This window comes from Pteropus alecto, unplaced genomic scaffold (genome assembly GCF_000325575.1).
Source record: "Pteropus alecto unplaced genomic scaffold, ASM32557v1 scaffold34, whole genome shotgun sequence".
NCBI lineage: Eukaryota > Metazoa > Chordata > Mammalia > Chiroptera > Pteropodidae > Pteropus > Pteropus alecto.
Window position 1 is genome coordinate 7,135,554 of NW_006435763.1, and position 16,849 is coordinate 7,152,402.

At 53.4% G+C, this 16,849-nt stretch overlaps 1 protein-coding gene across 1 annotated transcript; it reads right to left on the reverse strand.

The window, feature by feature from the left end:
* Positions 1-536: 536 nt before the first annotated feature.
* LOC102894139 (pancreatic secretory granule membrane major glycoprotein GP2) lies at positions 537-14,040 on the reverse strand. The gene is made up of 11 exons (XM_015588584.1): positions 13,947-14,040; positions 13,260-13,275; positions 11,465-11,889; positions 10,132-10,242; positions 7,849-8,060; positions 7,236-7,384; positions 5,865-6,110; positions 4,831-4,993; positions 3,772-3,856; positions 2,527-2,571; positions 537-595 (listed from the first exon to the last, which is right to left on the reverse strand). Exons 1-11 carry the CDS (start codon positions 14,038-14,040, stop codon positions 537-539), a joined length of 1,605 nt encoding a protein of 534 aa, XP_015444070.1.
* Between the last annotated feature and the right edge of the window lie 2,809 nt (positions 14,041-16,849).

The following is a 16,849-nucleotide window of genomic DNA, read 5'->3' on the forward strand; positions in this document are numbered from 1 at the left end:
CCTGGAGCAGGTCCTCTGAAAGTGGTCCCTTCTCAACATGTTCCCAGGGCGATTGTCAAGACCACGATGGAAATACGTCAGAGGAAGCAGAGTGAAAGCAAGGCTCAGTCTGTTCAATTCATCAGCAGCGAGGACAGGGGGTGCTTAGGAAGGGGCCGCAGGAGGTGCGTCTGATGAGCTAATCTCACTCCCCTACCCCCAGTGACACGGTCCCTCTTCCCGGGAGTTACAGAGGCGTGCTACACTTCGGGTAGAGCCTGGAGCCACGGAGGCACCCAGCAAATCTGCTTTCAAGATCCTGCTAAAGAATGAGAAAGTCAGCCCAGGCCAGGCCCCCACCAGGGTAGAGAGGGATATACAGACGCCCTGACAGGGGTATGCAAAGGCTCCCCTCTCCCCAAACCTCGCCCAGCCGGGGATCTGTGGGCACCCAGGCCATCTGGGGTCTGAAGAGAGATCCAGCAGGGCGAAAAGGGTGACTGGAAGCCATCTCCAGAGAAAGGATGCGGGCTTCAAGGCCAGACGTCCAGTTGAGCTCACAACAGCCCAGCCAGGAGGACAGGCAGGAGGAGCACAGGCCAGGCCACCAGGAACCCTGAAATGCAAGGGAGATGACCGTCAGGTGTCAGCCTTTGGAACTGAGGAGCCAGAGCAGGCTGGCCTCTCTGTCTTCTGTTGCACGAGGGTGACAAACGCAGAGTGTCCTTAATATCTGGTCTGGGTTGCAGCCCCCGGGAGGTGACGAAGGGGTCATGTGGTAAAGGCAAAGCTATCTAGCCACCAAATACCCCTTCACGTCCCTCCGGGCACACCGGAAGGTACTTTTTCCCAGCGTCCTTCGCAGGTCGGTAGGACCCTGTGATTGAATCTGGCCAGCAGGACGTGAGTAGAAGTCATGTGCCATTTCCAGGCCTGGCCCTTACAACCTCCTATATGATTTTCCATGCTCTCATATCCACCATCTAGGGACCCAATGCAGAGGACCCAAGAGAGAACTTGCAGCGGAGAGTGGAGTGGCCAGAAGTGACGAGAAAGCAGGAACCTGAGTTCCTGACGACTGCAAGGCACGGAACTACGACCCCTGCCCCGCTCCCCAGTGATTCAGTGGGAAATAAGCTATTAAGTCAGGGCACAGGAAGTTGAGAATTGTCTGTCACGGCAGCTCGCATCACTTACTCTGACTGATCCCGCAGAGGCAGAAAGACACAGTGGTCAGAAAGCGCTGCCTCTGCGGCCTGACCACTTAGCCTCGTATCCCAGCTCTACAACCAGCTGTGCAGGTCCAGGCGAACCATGCAACCTCTCTGTGCCTGCGTCTCCCCGTACGCAAGTAGTACTATTTTTACTAGCGGCTACCGCCTCGTGGGGGTTCTGTAAGGCTTCAGTGAGCGGATTCACATCAGGCATTTAGATAGCACGGGGTAAACACCATGTAAGTGTTGGCTTTAAAAATTAGACTCTAAGCTCTGGGGGGCTGGGATCACGTCTCTTTGGACATCACTGTGCGCTCGGTGCTAGTGAACAGCATGCGAGCTGGATCACAGCTGCCTTGTACTGGGGGGCCTGGGAGAGGCATCTGTACCCCCTCCTGCCACACTGCCAGATTATGACAGCTCCCCAGCCCTGAAATTTCAGAGTCACTTGCTAACCTTCTAGAAGGGAGGGGGAGAAGAATATCATAATTTTCAGAAATATTAGCGTATGGCCGCCAGTTTATAATTATGAAACATAGGTTGGTGTGCAGTTAATTCAAGCATCGAAAGCAGTCGATTGGTGTGCAGTTAATTCAAGCATCAAGCAGGTAGGGGATGACGAGAACCACAGTGCCCTCCCGCGGGACTCTGTGCCGCTTCAGACCCGTGCCCTCCTCTTGCAGAAGGCTCCAGAACCCACGGCCCGTCCTAGACCTTAGTCACTTGGGCAGACTTTCCTTCTGCACTGTCCACTCGGTTATGATTAGTTTGCTTATGCACCTGTCTCGTTTCCGCAGTCATTCATTAACCTGTAGGGCTGGCACCTGTAATATGTCCCCAGCTGGCTCCTTTTACTCATTTGATTTAAATATCACCGCCTATGTAATTTTTTTCTAGCCATCTATCCATTCCGGTATTCCTTCTTCCTTCCTACCTTATTAATAGAACCATCAAACACTAGTTGGGGACACGGCCACCCAGAATAAAGACTACATTTCCCAGCTTCCTTTGCAGCCAGGTGTGGCCATGTGACTAAGCACTGGCCAGTGAGATGTAAGTGGAGGTATAAGGTGTCGGCTCCCAGGAATGTTCCTGGAACATGCAGGAACGTAAGCTCTGTGAGGACAGGCATCCGGCCCATGTCATTCACCCTTATGTCCTCAGCGCCTCGAACACGACCTGGTGCACAGTAGGCCCTGGATAACTATTTGTCATAAACGGCCAGCTCTTCTGCTAGACTGTGGCCCCCCAAGGGGCTGAACGGATAGGCTCTGGCAGAGAGAGGGGGCGTCGGGAGGGAGGCCTGTGGGACAGGCGGGAGAGCATGAGGTACCTGCGGTGCGGGGCGTTCCGTTCATGGCACCAGCAGACGGGGCACCTGGAGGCAAGAGGAGAAGGTGAGGGTTTTCCTCAGTCACGCTCTGCTGGCTGCGGCTCTGCGGCCACAGCTGCTCCGAGTCCCTCCGGACCCGGCAGCCACAGCCACCGACAGTCCATACTGTGGAGGCACCTAGAATCTGACAGGTGCCTTTCTAAACACATCCCGCGCACAGGAAACGTCACCCTCACAGAGCTGCGAGGAATGGGTTCCCATCCCCTGTCTAATGGATGAGGAGACTGAGGCTCAGTGCTGTCAGGGACCGGCCGACTTCTCCCCGTTGCTAAGCGACGGAGCTGGGATGCGAACCCCAGCCCATCTGGCTCCAAAGTGGACGTTCCAGCTACCCTGTGACACCGCGCGAGGCTTCCAGGGAGGGCTCAGTGAAGGGGCAGGATGACTCGGGCAGAGCCTTCCTCACAAGGCAGCCTCGGACAGTGGAAGTGGCCGTGATGCTGACTTCCCGAGACGGCCGGGAGCGTGCCGTGCGATGGAACGCTTAGATGTGCCTCGCACAGTGCCAGCCACGACGTGTTGTCATCGCTGTTGTGAATACTCTACTATTATGACTATGTCCCCATTTCTTTAGGACAAAAAAAAAAAAAAAATGCTTTCAAACGTTTTCATTCATTTGGGTTTTCTGACTCCTCCATGCCAATGGATAGGAGGAATAAAAATTTTGGGAGCAGCCGGAAAGCCTCCCCTCCAGCACACCCCGATGCTGTAGCTAGATTTTGAGAAACACAGTCCATCGCCAGAAAACAAAGTTGGGTTAGGACTTAGGCTTCAGCCCCAAGGGACCGAGTTATGGGGACCTGGCCAGAGAGACAAGGGTAAGGACACAGGCTTTGGGATCAGATCGAGCTGGGTTCCACTCTAGCTCCAGCTGCTCATGAGCCGGGCGATTGTGGGCAAGTCGCTTCATCTCTCTGAGCTTCGGCGTCTCGCCTGCAAAGTGGACACAGTCAGGGAGGATTATGTGAGTCGATGGGTACAGGGGCCTTGGCCTGGTCCCCAGCACACAGGAGGCCCCGCTCAAACGGCAGAGGCCCCCAGCGCCTCACGGACAGACCGATTCACCAACGAGAGCACTGAGGAGGCAGAAAAGGTTCTACCTTGTTAGGTTGGTGACCCCCCAGCATCCGGGGTTAACTGTCAGCACTCAGCCTGGGTTTGACACCAGGCCTTGGTGACACTTACTTCTCCGAGTGATGGGTCCCAAATCTAGAATCATTGCTGGGTTGATCACCTCTGCTTCACTGCGGAGCCGATTTCTTGAACAAGACTGTGGGGATACAGAATTGTCATGATTTCAAAATTTAAAGGAAGATTAGGATCCTAGTCTGGCCCAAGAACGGGGCCCATCCACCGTACGGCCCTAACTCCGATGCTACAATGATCTCAATCCAGAATATTCTCCCTGTTGTGGCCAATACACCTGGGTGAGAATTGCTTCTCCACTGTCTTTTAGCGGACTAATTTGGGACAAATGACCTTACCTCTCTACTGTTATTAAATAATGCCTCCCTGATTGGGAAGGTTAACACGAGGTGTGTCTGCAATGCCCAGGCACGTAGAAAGCACTCGGCAAATGCCAACTATGAGCAGGCAGGGCCAAAAAGGAGTTCCAAGCATGGGCACCGGAGTCTCGTCCTCATCTGTACAATGAGGTCAATGAAAGAATCTACTTGTTGTGAGAATTAAGTTAGAAAGTTTTAGCACAGTGCTTGATACAGAGTAAGCGCTCAAAAAGACGACTATTATTATAATCATCTAAAATACGTCTTGCGTCAAGGAAACCTAGTGAACAGGCTCCTTCATGTGATCTGCCTTCGAGGGACACAATAATTGCTTATATGTGGGCTTTTTTGAGGCTTAAAGTCCATCCATTCACCTTCCTTCCTTCCTTCCTTCCTTCCTTCCTTCCTTCCTTCCTTCCTTCCTTCCTTCCTTCTATGTGTATGTTTTTATGTGTATAAACATATATGAAACAGAAAATTTGCCATTTTCACCATTTTAAAGTGTATAATTCAGTGGCATTAATTACATTCACAATATTGAACAACCATCATCACTATCCATTTCCACTCTTCCATCCACCTCTTCATCTATCCAACTTTTTTCCTCCTTTCTTCCTTCTTCCCTCCTTCCCTCCTTTTTTTCCATTCATTTATAATTCCCATAACTACATATGAAGAGCCTGCCAGGTACCAGGGCCCACGTCAGGCTCCAAAGAGTCCGACGCAAAGACACACTCACTGGCTGGCACTGTTCCTGGAGGGAGTCACAGAGATGGACCTCACAGTGCAGGAAAACTAGGTCATAATTTCCAGCAAACATGAACATCTGCACAGAGAACCGGCCTTCAGAGGATACCCCATTCTCCTCTACGTTGATGGTGGAGTCCTGTTGATTTGGGCAGCTGGGAGGGCGACACGGGCAAGGGTCTAACTTTGAAAAGAGCTCAAGGGCCCCGAGACCCTGTGCCCAGTATAAAAACAGCACCAGAGAGAATTAAAGAACCCCTCCACTCCAGGATTCCCTCCTCCCAACAACACGAACTCGTATTCCTTAAGTGTCCTCTAAGACGCTGTCCACAAGCTCACATGGCTCACGTCTTTTGGAGCATGGTCTCTGGAGTGAGACAGACTGGTTTCGAATTCCAGCCAGACCCACTTCCTAGCTAAGTGACCACTTACCGAACCCCACTTTTCTTATCTGTAGGGTGGAGACGGGAATATGCATTTCCTAGGCTCGATGGGAGCATTTAACGAGATAATCCACGTACAGGGCTTAGCACGGTGCTTGGCCCATAGTCAAACGCAATCAGAAATATTAGCTAGGATTATTACCACGGTCTGAATCATGATAGACAGATATGTATTTTCCCTTTGTTTTTGCCAGTTCTTGATAGTCAATAATATTTTGTCCCATAACACTCGTCATGCTGGTTTCTTGTTGATCGATCAGTGTTGACATCTGTGTCACAGTCCATCAGTACGTCACAGAGCCCCCATGTCGAACAGTGAACCTATTGCTGTAGTTATAAAGAATACTGACATGAAAAATAATTGCCATTTCTTTACCCTGCCCACCTACGTCGTATTAATGCTTTAGGCTGAAATTTCAGGAGTGATATTCCTAGGTCAAAGGCTAGCCTAGTTACGACACATAACACCAAATTATTTTCCGAAAGTCATAAACCAATTGACACCACTGCCAGGCAGGGATGAAAGGATCATTTTACCGCCAAACCTCAAAGGCCAAAAGATAACCCCCAAGCGGTCTAACACCTGTTTCTGATGATGAAATATTTCACGGGGTCAGTCTTGTCTTCAGTGGGGGTGGCATAGCAGTTCCTCAGCAGCAGCTTAAACCGGGAGGTGTCCCCTCTCTCCAAGATGGCGCCCACGTAGAGCATGGACTCAACAGACAGCACCACTGCAGCCCCTTCGTAAGGCGACGTGTAGCTCTGGTCTTGGAAGAGGGCCATCCTGACCGTAAACTCTCCATCCCCGCCCAGGCTGATGTTGATGGAGCTGAGACAAGGAACACAGAGGAGAGGAGCCATCAGGTTTCGACCGGTAAGAACAAAAGAAATCGAGCCCCACTCTCGTGTGAAGTGAGGCACATCTTGGATCCTTGAAGAAACTACTCGATCGTTCCCTCGAGTCTTCTAGGCTCCACACGTGACAAACAGACGGGCCTATCTCCAGGGTATCCGCCCATCCTCCCCACCTCACGGACCACACAGAGCACCTTCGCTCCAAGTGCACGTCTCCCTCATCTCTGCAGGATGGGGCTTGGGACCAGGTCTGCAAGGTCATGATTTTCAGCAGCAGTTTAGCAATTTTCCACTCCACTGTCTTCAGCAAAACGCCGATTTTAACAAGATGAATGGTTTTAATTTGTATTCTTTATGAACCTTGTGCCCCAACGCAGTACGGTCTGAAAAGCATCAAACTAGAAAATGTGCGATTCTTCTAATCCTTCCATTCTCTGAGCCCAGAAGGCAGTGAGGGAATGGGAAGGGCATCCCGGATTTCTGACATTCTCAGAAAGGCCCCTGGCAAGTCTACGAGTGCTGAGGGGTCCATTTAATGGGGCCTCATTCCCGGCACGGTGACAACAGACAAAACCTACCGCCCTAACAGAACCCCACCCAAACTGCTATTGTGGTTCTATTTCTGGTGAGTTGGGGGTGCTGTTTAGCCAATCGGAGCCGACCCAGCTTAAATCCCACACCTGCAGGGAAGCCTTCCTCCTCCACCATCCCCTTCACCCCTGCTTTGATCCGATCCTACGGCACCCTATGTTTCTCCTCCGTTCCATTCACTTGACTTACAAGTAATTATTGGTACGATTAGTTGTTTAATGTCTTTCTTCCTCAAGATAAATGAAAGTGTCATGTATTTTTGTTTCTCAGCACATTTAATTAACACTGTTTCATGTTGCTGCATTGCTTCAGAGTAACCATCTTTGATATCCACAAACTGTTCTCTGTCTGCCTTGTGCATTTAATACTAATATCCGATCAATGACTTTTGCAGAATGAATGACTAAAAGAATGGACGCTCCTGCAGGAAGCTCCTGTGGGTATCATTAAGACGTGAGCGTGACCAATGTCAGGGTTATGGGTCAGAGGGCAAGGGTCGGTGCCATACCTTACAATGGGCTGCAGGGCAGATTGGAGACCGACTTTCATGTCCAGTGGGTAGGCACACTGGAAGTTGATGATGACCTTGGTGTCTCTGATGATGAAGTCGTTGAACAAGGAGAGGGTGTTTTTGTAGATCGCATGGGTTCCATTTTTCTTTGGCATAAAAAACAAGACCACATAGGTTTCTGTGGACGTGTGTGTAGGTCTGTCTCGAATTCAAGTCCTCCATCTTGCCACCACCCTGTCTTCTGATCTCAAGGTGGCAGATGGGCCTCCTCCCTCAGTGGCACTGATACTTTATGGGACGGGAAGTGAGGACCCCCAGATCAAAAACTAGAAAAAAAAAAACTCACCCCTGGGGAGAGTTAGGAAGCACCATGCTCTTCTGCCAACCCCTCCCCCATCATCACCAAATTAAAACAAATGCAATCGTGGCTTACGCTTACTGAGCTCAAGGCATCAGACCTGCGTTGAGCTCTTTACATGAGCTAGCGTGTGAATCTCACATACCCGCGGAGGCCCGGAGAAGCTAAGTGACCTCCCAAGGTCTCACAGCTCCTGGTACGGCCCCCTCCAGCCCAGGTCTCACCCTCTGATCTGGTGGGAACACCACTCACCTCTAGAATGTTCCCGCAGGCATTGGCCCGAGTAGGACTGGTCACGGACACCGAGTTCCTCTCTTCTCTTTGTATGATGCTGCTGCAGCTCTGGTTCTGCAGGTAAGCTCTGACCTCGTCTCTGAAACCCAGGCCTTCCAGCTGACACCTGTCCAGCGACACCGTGATCTGCTGGGCTCCGCAGTCCAGCTGCGGCTCCAGACTGTCGACATCTGGAAAGTGGAGGGCGCGTGGGCAGAGTGAGTAGGGGTCCGGAAGCCGTGGCCGGAGCCCATATTTCCTGCCTTTGGAATAGCCACTATGTCTACCAGGAGGATGGGCCAACCGGAAGGGGCCCGGGACCAGGTGGGGTTCACACCCAGGCTGGTGGTATGCGCGGTTGGCAAAGAGGCCCGCAGTCTGAGGTTGTCAAGTGTCCTGTGTGCGGGCTTGGCAAGGACTTTCGTGTCTAGTCCCCCTTGGGAACTGGGGTCTCTGGGGAAGCAGGACTGCAGCACATTCCAGGCTAGAATCAGAGCTAGACGCACACGACTCCCACTTCCTGGCTTGGCAAAGCCAACACATCTGACCTGGTTCAGAGCCGTTGTATTCATTCATTCATTCATTCATCCATCCATCCATCTATCCAACATGTATTCAACAAATACTTCTTCAGCATCTACTATCTGCCAGGTACTGTTCTAGGCACTGGGGATACGGTAATGACCAAAACTGACAAAATTCACACCCACGTAGGTGAGAGTAAATCAAGATAAGTCGAATTTCTCTTGGGTTCATGAATGCGTTGATTCAACGTGCATTTTTTACTAACCTCCTCCTCCACGTGCTGGGCACATTAAATACAAAAATAAAGCCAGCACGGGCTTGGCTCATGAGGGCCTCGTGTAAAACCAACATGTCGGCAGCTTCTTCTGACGTGATACGATGAAAATACTAAGAGCCGTACGTTCTGGGTGCAGAGGGTGAGTCAGAGGAGGATTCACAGAGGGCAGAAGCTTGGCAGGAGTCAGGGTCCTGCCGGTGAATAAAGCCAGCTAGGGCATCCCCGGCTCGGGGCACAGCGGAGGCAGAGTGGGGATGATGGGAGAGAAGATGGCGTGTTTCTAGAGGTGCGTGGTCCGGGGGGGACTCAGGGAGGGTGGGAGATAGAGAAGCAAGCAAAAGTCAGGGCAGAAACGGATTCTGTCTGGAAGGGACGGGGACTCACGGAAGAGCCACTGAGAAAGGCAGGACAGGCTTCCCGCTCACCCAGTCAGCCAAGGGGACCTGCCCGGGACGCCCTCAAAGCTCACTCAGACGCAGGGAGGGCATCCCCAGCCCAGAGTCTGATGCTGTGACTGCCGAGGGCCTAGGAAACCACCCTGGGCCCCGGCGGGGCTCACCCGCCCATGAGCAGAGCATCTCCAATGATGGGCAGGGCTGCTCCCTTCCTGTTCCTGCCCCTCATTCCCATGAGACTCCTGCCAGGCTCACACAGGCACCGCCTCGTCCACACTCCAGCCCAGTTCTCCAAACGCGTCTGCTCATTCCCGCCCCTCTGCCTAGAACCCTCTTCCACAGGGGCTGAGAGTTTGCAGAGAGGAAGGCTCGCTGGAGCCGAGGGCAAGAGCCAGAGGCCCTCGTTACAGTCCTCGGAGGGAAGGGAATAATCTCAGTGGGAAGCTCATCCGCCCCCATTTGGGCTTAGGGCTTATCCATCAGCATCCCTTCTCATGGGTCATCTGCCTCTGCCTGCTTACCTCCTGGGGCAGGAAGCTCGTCCCCTCCAGAGCCTGCCTATTTGGACTACTCTGAATTAATTCTCACAATAGCCCTGCATAGTAGGGATTTTTATTAATATCTTACCCCCATTTTACAGATAAGGACACTGAGGCTCAGAGAGGCTAGGAGACTTGTCCCAGGCCCCAGAGCTACTGTGTGGCGGATTCAGCACTAGCACAGGAGTCTGCCCGTGTCTCTCATGTGCATGCTCTGCAGATATTTTAATGCATTTCCCACACTTGCAGTTCTCGCCCTCGGCACCTTTGTCTCTCGTGGGTCAAGCCCGCCCGTGCCAAAGCTGCTTCCCGAGGCCGTGGTCCCGCGGCTGCTCTGGGGATCAGCTGCATCCCTGGCCTCCCATCCCTGCAAACCCACCGGCTTCGAGAACTCACACTCCCTGACCTCAGTTCCATCCGCACCGACTCTGGTCCTGACCCCCTGAAGCCCCCTCTGTCCGGCTGTGCCCACTCGGGTCAGCCTCCACCCAGCACCATTCCGACTGCTGGGCCGCCGAGCACTCACCGGAGCTGTTGCGGTTCTGTCTGCAGGCACAGCCCCAGGTGCCATTGAGAAAGGCACATTCTTGCTCCGGGTTGCAAGTCTTGTTACACCTGTCCTCCGCACTGTAGGGATCTGGGAATGAGGCGCAGAGGAAGGGGCTCAGGATGCAGAGCAGGGGGGAGGGGATCGAGGCCCCCAAGGCCAACCTTGTCACTACCGGGGCACAGAAGCCCTGCCTGAGGCTGCGCAAGTCTTCGTGGCAGGGTCAAGTCTCAACCTTGGACTTCGTAACTCCCGATCCAGTGAGTGGAGAGCCCGAAGCCACCAGCTCAGACAACGTGGCAGGCGTGCTTCCCATCCGCACTCGGTCCCCGCGACTGCGTGAGCCAGGGCGGCACGGTGGTCAGGCTCACGGATCCGGGAGCTGAGAGCGCTGGGCTCGAATCCCAGCTGGGTGACACGGGGTCCCTACTTAACCTTTCTGTGCCACAGACTCACCATCCGGGGGTGACCGCATAGTACCCACCTCACGCGGTGGGTTCGTAGTCTCAAATGCTTCGGACACTATAAGCCCTATGTGGTAGTTATTTTTTGGCATCACTCATTTTTTGGGGGGGGATCGGAGAGGTCAACAGTTCAGCCCGCATGGAACCTAAAGCCGAAGGAGCCTGAGACTCTGTGTCACGCGACGCACGTGGACATACGAGGTCCGCCGGCTCTTTGAAAGCTTGCGTGTCTCCCCTTTCGTGAAAGAGACCTACGTGAGTAGCTGTTTCCACTGACAAAAAAAAAATCAAATTTCTTTCGTGAAAGCAGAACCTTGAAGACGGCGTCCAGCTCTTGTTTTGCAGGGAGCCACCGTCACGGACGCAGCGGGCTCGACGGCCCCACGCAGCGCCTCCCCGGGGACCGCCCACAGCCTCTCTGAACCGCATCTGTGAGCATCCGCGCTTCACCTGGATCCGTTGTGTGCGAGATGTGTCGTAAGGTATCAGAACTAGCTCTAAGAGAGCCCATAAGGGGCTTCAGCTTAGAATAAAACCGGGCGTAATTAAGTGTCTTTGGTATGGCTTGGTAGGTTATTTTATTTTTATGTCTGGGAACGCTCCGAAATTTTCCCTAAAAAATGAACGGTCCTTGCTTCTTTGCTTTATGTCATTCCCGCTCGAGAAAGGTTCCACGGGGACGCTCTGCTCTTGGATTGGGGAGAAAGCTGTGTAGATCAGGTGGCGGGAGCCGGGTGGAAGATGCTCTGCCGGTCCCCTCCCGACCTGCCCCACTTACCCTCCCGACACCTGGGCACTTTAGCGAGTAGCCCCGCCCCTCAGCTGCCACCAGGGTCTCTGCCACTCACCTGTGCAATATCTCAGGTTACACGTGGGGCTGCCCTCCAGCCGGTACACATAGTAGTCGTCCGGACAGGCTTTCACCTGTATCTCCGTGCTCCAGTAACAGCAGTTGCCTGACCAGTGGGCACAAACCGTGCGGGTGACGGTGCCCTCCCTGAGGGCCGGGTGGGCCCCGCTCAGCCACATGGGAGCCTCCGTCTGGCATCGGTAGGTTGGGGTGCAGGTCTCTGGCATCCTCACGCCTCCCTCTCCCACAAAGCGAAACCAGCCGTGCAAGGCCGTGTCACACTTCTGGGCTCTCTCGGTGTCCTCCGTGCTTCGGGAGGGGTCGTCCAGGACGGTGTAATTGCGGCAGGGGTCAAAACAGAGGGGGGGCTCTGGGGCCCCAGGGGCTCCGCACTCCGAGACCAGCCCATTGGAACTGGAGTCTCTGCGATCTAGAAGGCGACAGCGTGATGGACTTTGCCGAGCCTGACACACTCTGTGTTAGCTGTGCTCAGGGCCCGAAGGAGGCCCTGGAGGCACTGGACCGTTAATGAAATCCCCGCCTTAATCCCCTCGGGGTTAGAATCATAACGCAGCTAGGGCACAGTATTTTGCAGGCATCGAGGACATCAGGGCACCACCCTGCATGCCCCGGGGGGGCGGGGGGGGGCGTCGCTTACTCTGAGCTTGCTGGCCCTCCTGGAGTTGCACAGTGCTCCCCGATGCAACCGTTCATTAGAAATGTAACAAGACTCATTGGAAAAACCTCAAACGTCATTAAAATAAAGAAAGTAAAAATCGGAGTTGTCATAAGGCCCTTCCATCCTCAGAAGTAACCATAAATTTGTGGTAGAGTCTTCAGACTCTTTCTATTATGCACATGTTTAAAATAGAGGGTTTTTTTTTTTTTTAACTAAAAGTGGGTTCGACGCTGGACACCTTTTTTTCCCACTTGCATTTTTTTCTTAATATGTCACAGGCATCTTCGTAGTATGAGCAGATACAGATCTACCGTGAGATTTCTCGACCTTGGCGCGATCGACCTTTTGGGCTAGATAACTGTGTGTCGTGGGGGCCGCCCTGCACGTCGTAGGGTGTTTAGCTGCCTCCCCGAGCTCTTCTTCAGATGCCAGTGGCATCCTCCAGACGTGGCCCCATGTCCCCCAGAGGGCCAAACCACCCCCAGTGGAGAGCCACCGGTCTAACGAGACTGTTTCTGATGACTGATCTCATGGCTTTTAACAGATTCAGGGACCGTGACGTGTAAAGAGACCCAAGTGAGGAGGAGGGGGCCACAGGCGGGTCAGTCTGGGTGTAAGTCCAGCTCCGCACCTGCCGGCTGCATGACCTTGGCAGGTGGTTCAGCTCCCCTGAGACTCGTCTGCAGAACACCACCTGTGAGCAGGCAGTTCCCAGACTTCACCCATTTGCACCCTCATTTCCTCCCGTCCTATTATTTACTTAAAATGTTTCTTGCAACGATTCTCTTTATCAATTTGTTTCCTCCCAAGGAATAATATCTGTGATACCCTAGGTATGATGTACGAGTTATATTTTTTAATATGCATGGAAAAAAAAATATGGAGAGAACCACCAGAAAATGCTTTACGAGTTTACCATGCAGCCCCATGGCCATCTTGGGATATGTGTTCCCCGTTTGGGGAAATGAAGCCCTACGGGACCGTTGGGGGATTAAATGAGGTAATAGGTGTTAACGTCAAGCACAGCCCTGGGTCCTGGCGGCTCAAGCTACTTCTGTTTTCTAGTTCTGATTTGTTGGACAGCGTGAGTGCCCTAGCGAGGAACTAAGTACACACACAGGATCCCACGCCTGTGACACCTGTTAGAGGGACTCTCAGAAAGAGAGATCTTCAAGCCTTGCTTTATGCTTGTGCTTGCTTTAAGGAAGAGTCACTGCACTCATTCATTATTCTTGGATTATTTCCCGCATATCCTGTATTTTTCCAAGGGAGGCAGTGAGTCGCCCCCCACCTCCACCCAGTCCCCCTCCACAGCTAACACGGGCAGAAATTGTCAGCTCAGTGTTGAGCCTGAGAACCCTTCCCCAAGCATCGAAGATGCCCAATCCGTAGGCCTTTGGAAGGGCCGCAAAGAAATAACTACATCTAGTCCTCTCATTTTCCAGATGAGCAAACTGACAAGGAGGAAGGACAAAGGGCTGTCAAAACCAGGGCGCAGGGTGACTGGGCGACTCGTGTCCTCAGGGATCCGGCTCTCTGATCTCCTCATAATCTGCACATGGGAAGTTATGTTCCCTGCCTTTGTGGGGGGCGGGGTGAGGATTTCTGACCTGTCTCTTTGTGGGATAATACTTGATCCTGGGTTCTCTATTCTTATTCCTTTTGACTTCTCGCTTCCTAGTGTTGGCTTTAGGCATGACCCTGTTCCTCCCGCTGACCCAGAACCCCCTTGTCTGCACTTCCCCGTTCACTCCCCAGGTCCTGAGGGGAACTTGAGAGGCCAGGTGAGCCAAGCACTCACCTTGCTGCTCTGTAGGAGCCGGGGTCAGAATGCAGAAGGCCAAGGCCAGCCACAGGACGTGGGAGCCTGCCATCCTTTCCATAAGCTGAGACATGCGGGTCACTCAGCAGCGTGCAGACTCTCCATGCAGCTAGGGGAAAGGAAAGAGCCAGGTCCGGGTCTTTCCGAGTGACAGGGGTCACTCCTCTGGGCGCGAGGGGAAGCAGGCCCCTCCCAGCAGGGCCATGCCATGACCCGTCCGTCCTAAGCCCCTCGGGAAGGTGCTGTCATGGCTCCTATTTTACAGGGGGGAAAAGCCGAGACTCCGAGAGCATTAATCACTGCAGTGTTTGCTAAGCCCTCCCGTGCGCCAGCCAACTTGGAACGGTTTGCTTAAGGCCACAGAAACGGATGGCGATGCGTCATGAAGGGCCGTATTGTTCTAAAGCAGGCGTGGTTTGCAGAGCGGAGAACGGGTGAGGGGAGACTTGGCAAGGGGGTCAGGTGGCGGCAAGAAAGTCGAAGGCTAGCGTCGAGCCAGCCGGCACGGCAGAATGTCCCAGAGGGTCTCAGGTTGGTTCCCGCTCAGGTGGAGGCAGAGGCTCTGGGGGCTGGGACGGAGGAGCAGGTGGCAGTCCTTGCTACCTGCAGACAGAGGGAGCGGCTGCCTCGCTTGGTTCTGCGTGTCGGGCGCTGTGCCAGGAGCCCCCTGAGGCGCTCGCAGCGCGTGTAGATTTCTGTGAGGTGGGGGACCACGCAGACTGAGCTCACTGCTTGCTCTCGGCACCGTGTCTGGCACACAAGGGGTGCCCCATGGAGGTGTGAGGGATGAATGAATACATAAACGGAGTGGAGAGGTGGAAACAAGGAACTGTGAGGAGCCTGCCAGCACTCAAATTAAGAACATTAGCTCTTCTGGGAAACCCTTCGCTCAGGCAAACCTTTGGGGGCTTGCTTATGGCCTCTGGAAGACTCCAGTTAAAGATTCTGGAAGGGATATGAAGAATGTGTTAAGAGAGAGCACCTGGGACCATGAAGTCTTAAAGATGTGATCTCCAGGAGAGGGCTGTCGCCCGGTGAGGGTGTCCAGGGCCAAGGGCACAGCCAGCACACGGCTGGAGTCACGGTCAGGCTGGGCAGAGAGCAATATCTGGAGCATCTGACGAGGGCCAGGGTCCAAACTGTTGCTGGGTTGTGAAACTTTCCAGAAGCAAACAACCCCAGCAAGCCCAGGGCGAGAAAGCCCGGTGGGGCTTGAAGCAGGACTTACCTCAGGGTGAGAACACGAAGCGTTTGTCTTCCTCCGGCCAGCCGTGGAGATGCACGCCTGTTGGGGACCGTCCTTTTATTACAGTGTCCCACCCATGTGGCTCTCCAGGATTGGTGCGGAGGTGTCCCTGGAGTTAATCTCCCAGGCACACACTGGGCTTGTTGGCTGCCGGTAAGCAAAGTGATTTGGCACAAGATAAAGTGAGGAAAGGCCCTTGGCCACCTTCCTGCAGGTAAGCACGCCCAGCAGCCACACCTGCTCGCCGATCATTCCGTCAGCAGCAGTGAAGAAGTCAGCGCCCCTTAGCTGCAGGGGGTACTTCCAAGACCCGCAGTGGATGCCTAAAACTGCAGATAGCTCCAAACCCTATATACACATGCCTGTGATAAAGTTTCCTTTATCCGTTAGGCACAGTAAGTGATCACAACGATAGCCAATAATTGAAAAAGAACAACCACAACAATATCCCGTAATGAAAGCTACGGGAATGGGGTCTCCCGCTGAGAACGTCTTAACCACGCGGCCCTCCGCCTTCCTGTGACGATGCGGGATGCTACGGTGCCTACGTGGCCAGGCAGAGCGAATGCATGGCGTGGGCCCTGTGACCACCCGCCAGGCCGCTCTCGATCTTCCGACGGTGAGTCACAAGGAGGATCACGAGCCATGTCAATGTCCCGTCTTCCTCCCCCAGACCGAGTGCCTTCTCCGGCTTCACGGAGGACCCCTCACGCATGGGGGCATCACTTTCGGAGTTCGATGAGCGGCAGCAAAACCAGCACGAATCTCTTTTTCCTTTTCCACGGTTTCGCAGACGGAAGGTTCATTCTCACCATAGGTCTTAGCGACCTCAGCATACTATTTTTTTTTGTTTTTTCTTTCCTTAGTAAGTCAAGAACTTTCACCTTTCACTTCAAGGAAGCGGTTTGCGGCTTCTCTTTGGCATCTCCGAATGGCGATCATCACCGTTCTTGCACTTGGGGGCCGTTACTGAGTAAAACGAGGACGGCTTGAGCACAAGCGCGGTGTGACTGTGACGATCCGATAGCCCAGGTGGCTACCGTGTCACTAACTGGTGAGTCGCGTATGCACCGGACACAGGGATGATTCACGTCCCGAGCGAGATGGAACCAGACGGCACAAAGTTTCATCACACTGCTCAGAACGGTGCAAAACTTATGAATCGTTTATTTCTGGAAACGTCCATATAATAGTTTTGGACTGCAGTTGACCGTAGGTAACCGAAATCTTGGAAAGCAGAACTGTGGCTAAGGAGGGTCTGCCACGTGCCTGAAATGCCCAGCACACTGGGCACCGTTGAGAACTTTGCACCCGTCCCTTCTCATCATCGATTCCCACCATAAACCAATGACGCTGATGCCACATTTACTACCAGAAAACAAACACTAGTCAAAAGGACGCTTAATGCCCAAAGGGAAGCAGCGAGAGATCAAACAGTTGCTGGCTTGCACAATGCCTTTCCAATGGTTCCTTGTGTTCCCAGTTACTCACCTTAGAACACTTTCGCTCGTCCGGGTGCCACTCCGTGTGGGGCCGGTTAGAGCAAGGGAGTTCATAAGAAAGCGAGGAAGGGCGCTTCCTATTTGGGACCCAAAGACTCTACCCAACGTCAGGTACTCACTGTTGAGGAGTCTGC

What these genes read in the sequence shown, in the direction of transcription:
- LOC102894139 (XM_015588584.1), bottom strand. Translation starts at nt 14,040, where the DNA reads ATGTCTCAGCTTATGGAAAGGATGGCAGGCTCCCACGTCCTGTGGCTG. An exon ending in TATTTCATCATCAGAAACAG is followed by an intron (nt 4,994 to 5,864) that starts GTGTTAGACCGC and finishes TCGCCCTCCCAG; the next exon opens with CTGCCCAAATCAACAGGACT. An exon ending in TCCAGGAACAGTGCCAGCCA is followed by an intron (nt 3,857 to 4,830) that starts GTGAGTGTGTCT and finishes GTATCCCCACAG; the next exon opens with TCTTGTTCAAGAAATCGGCT.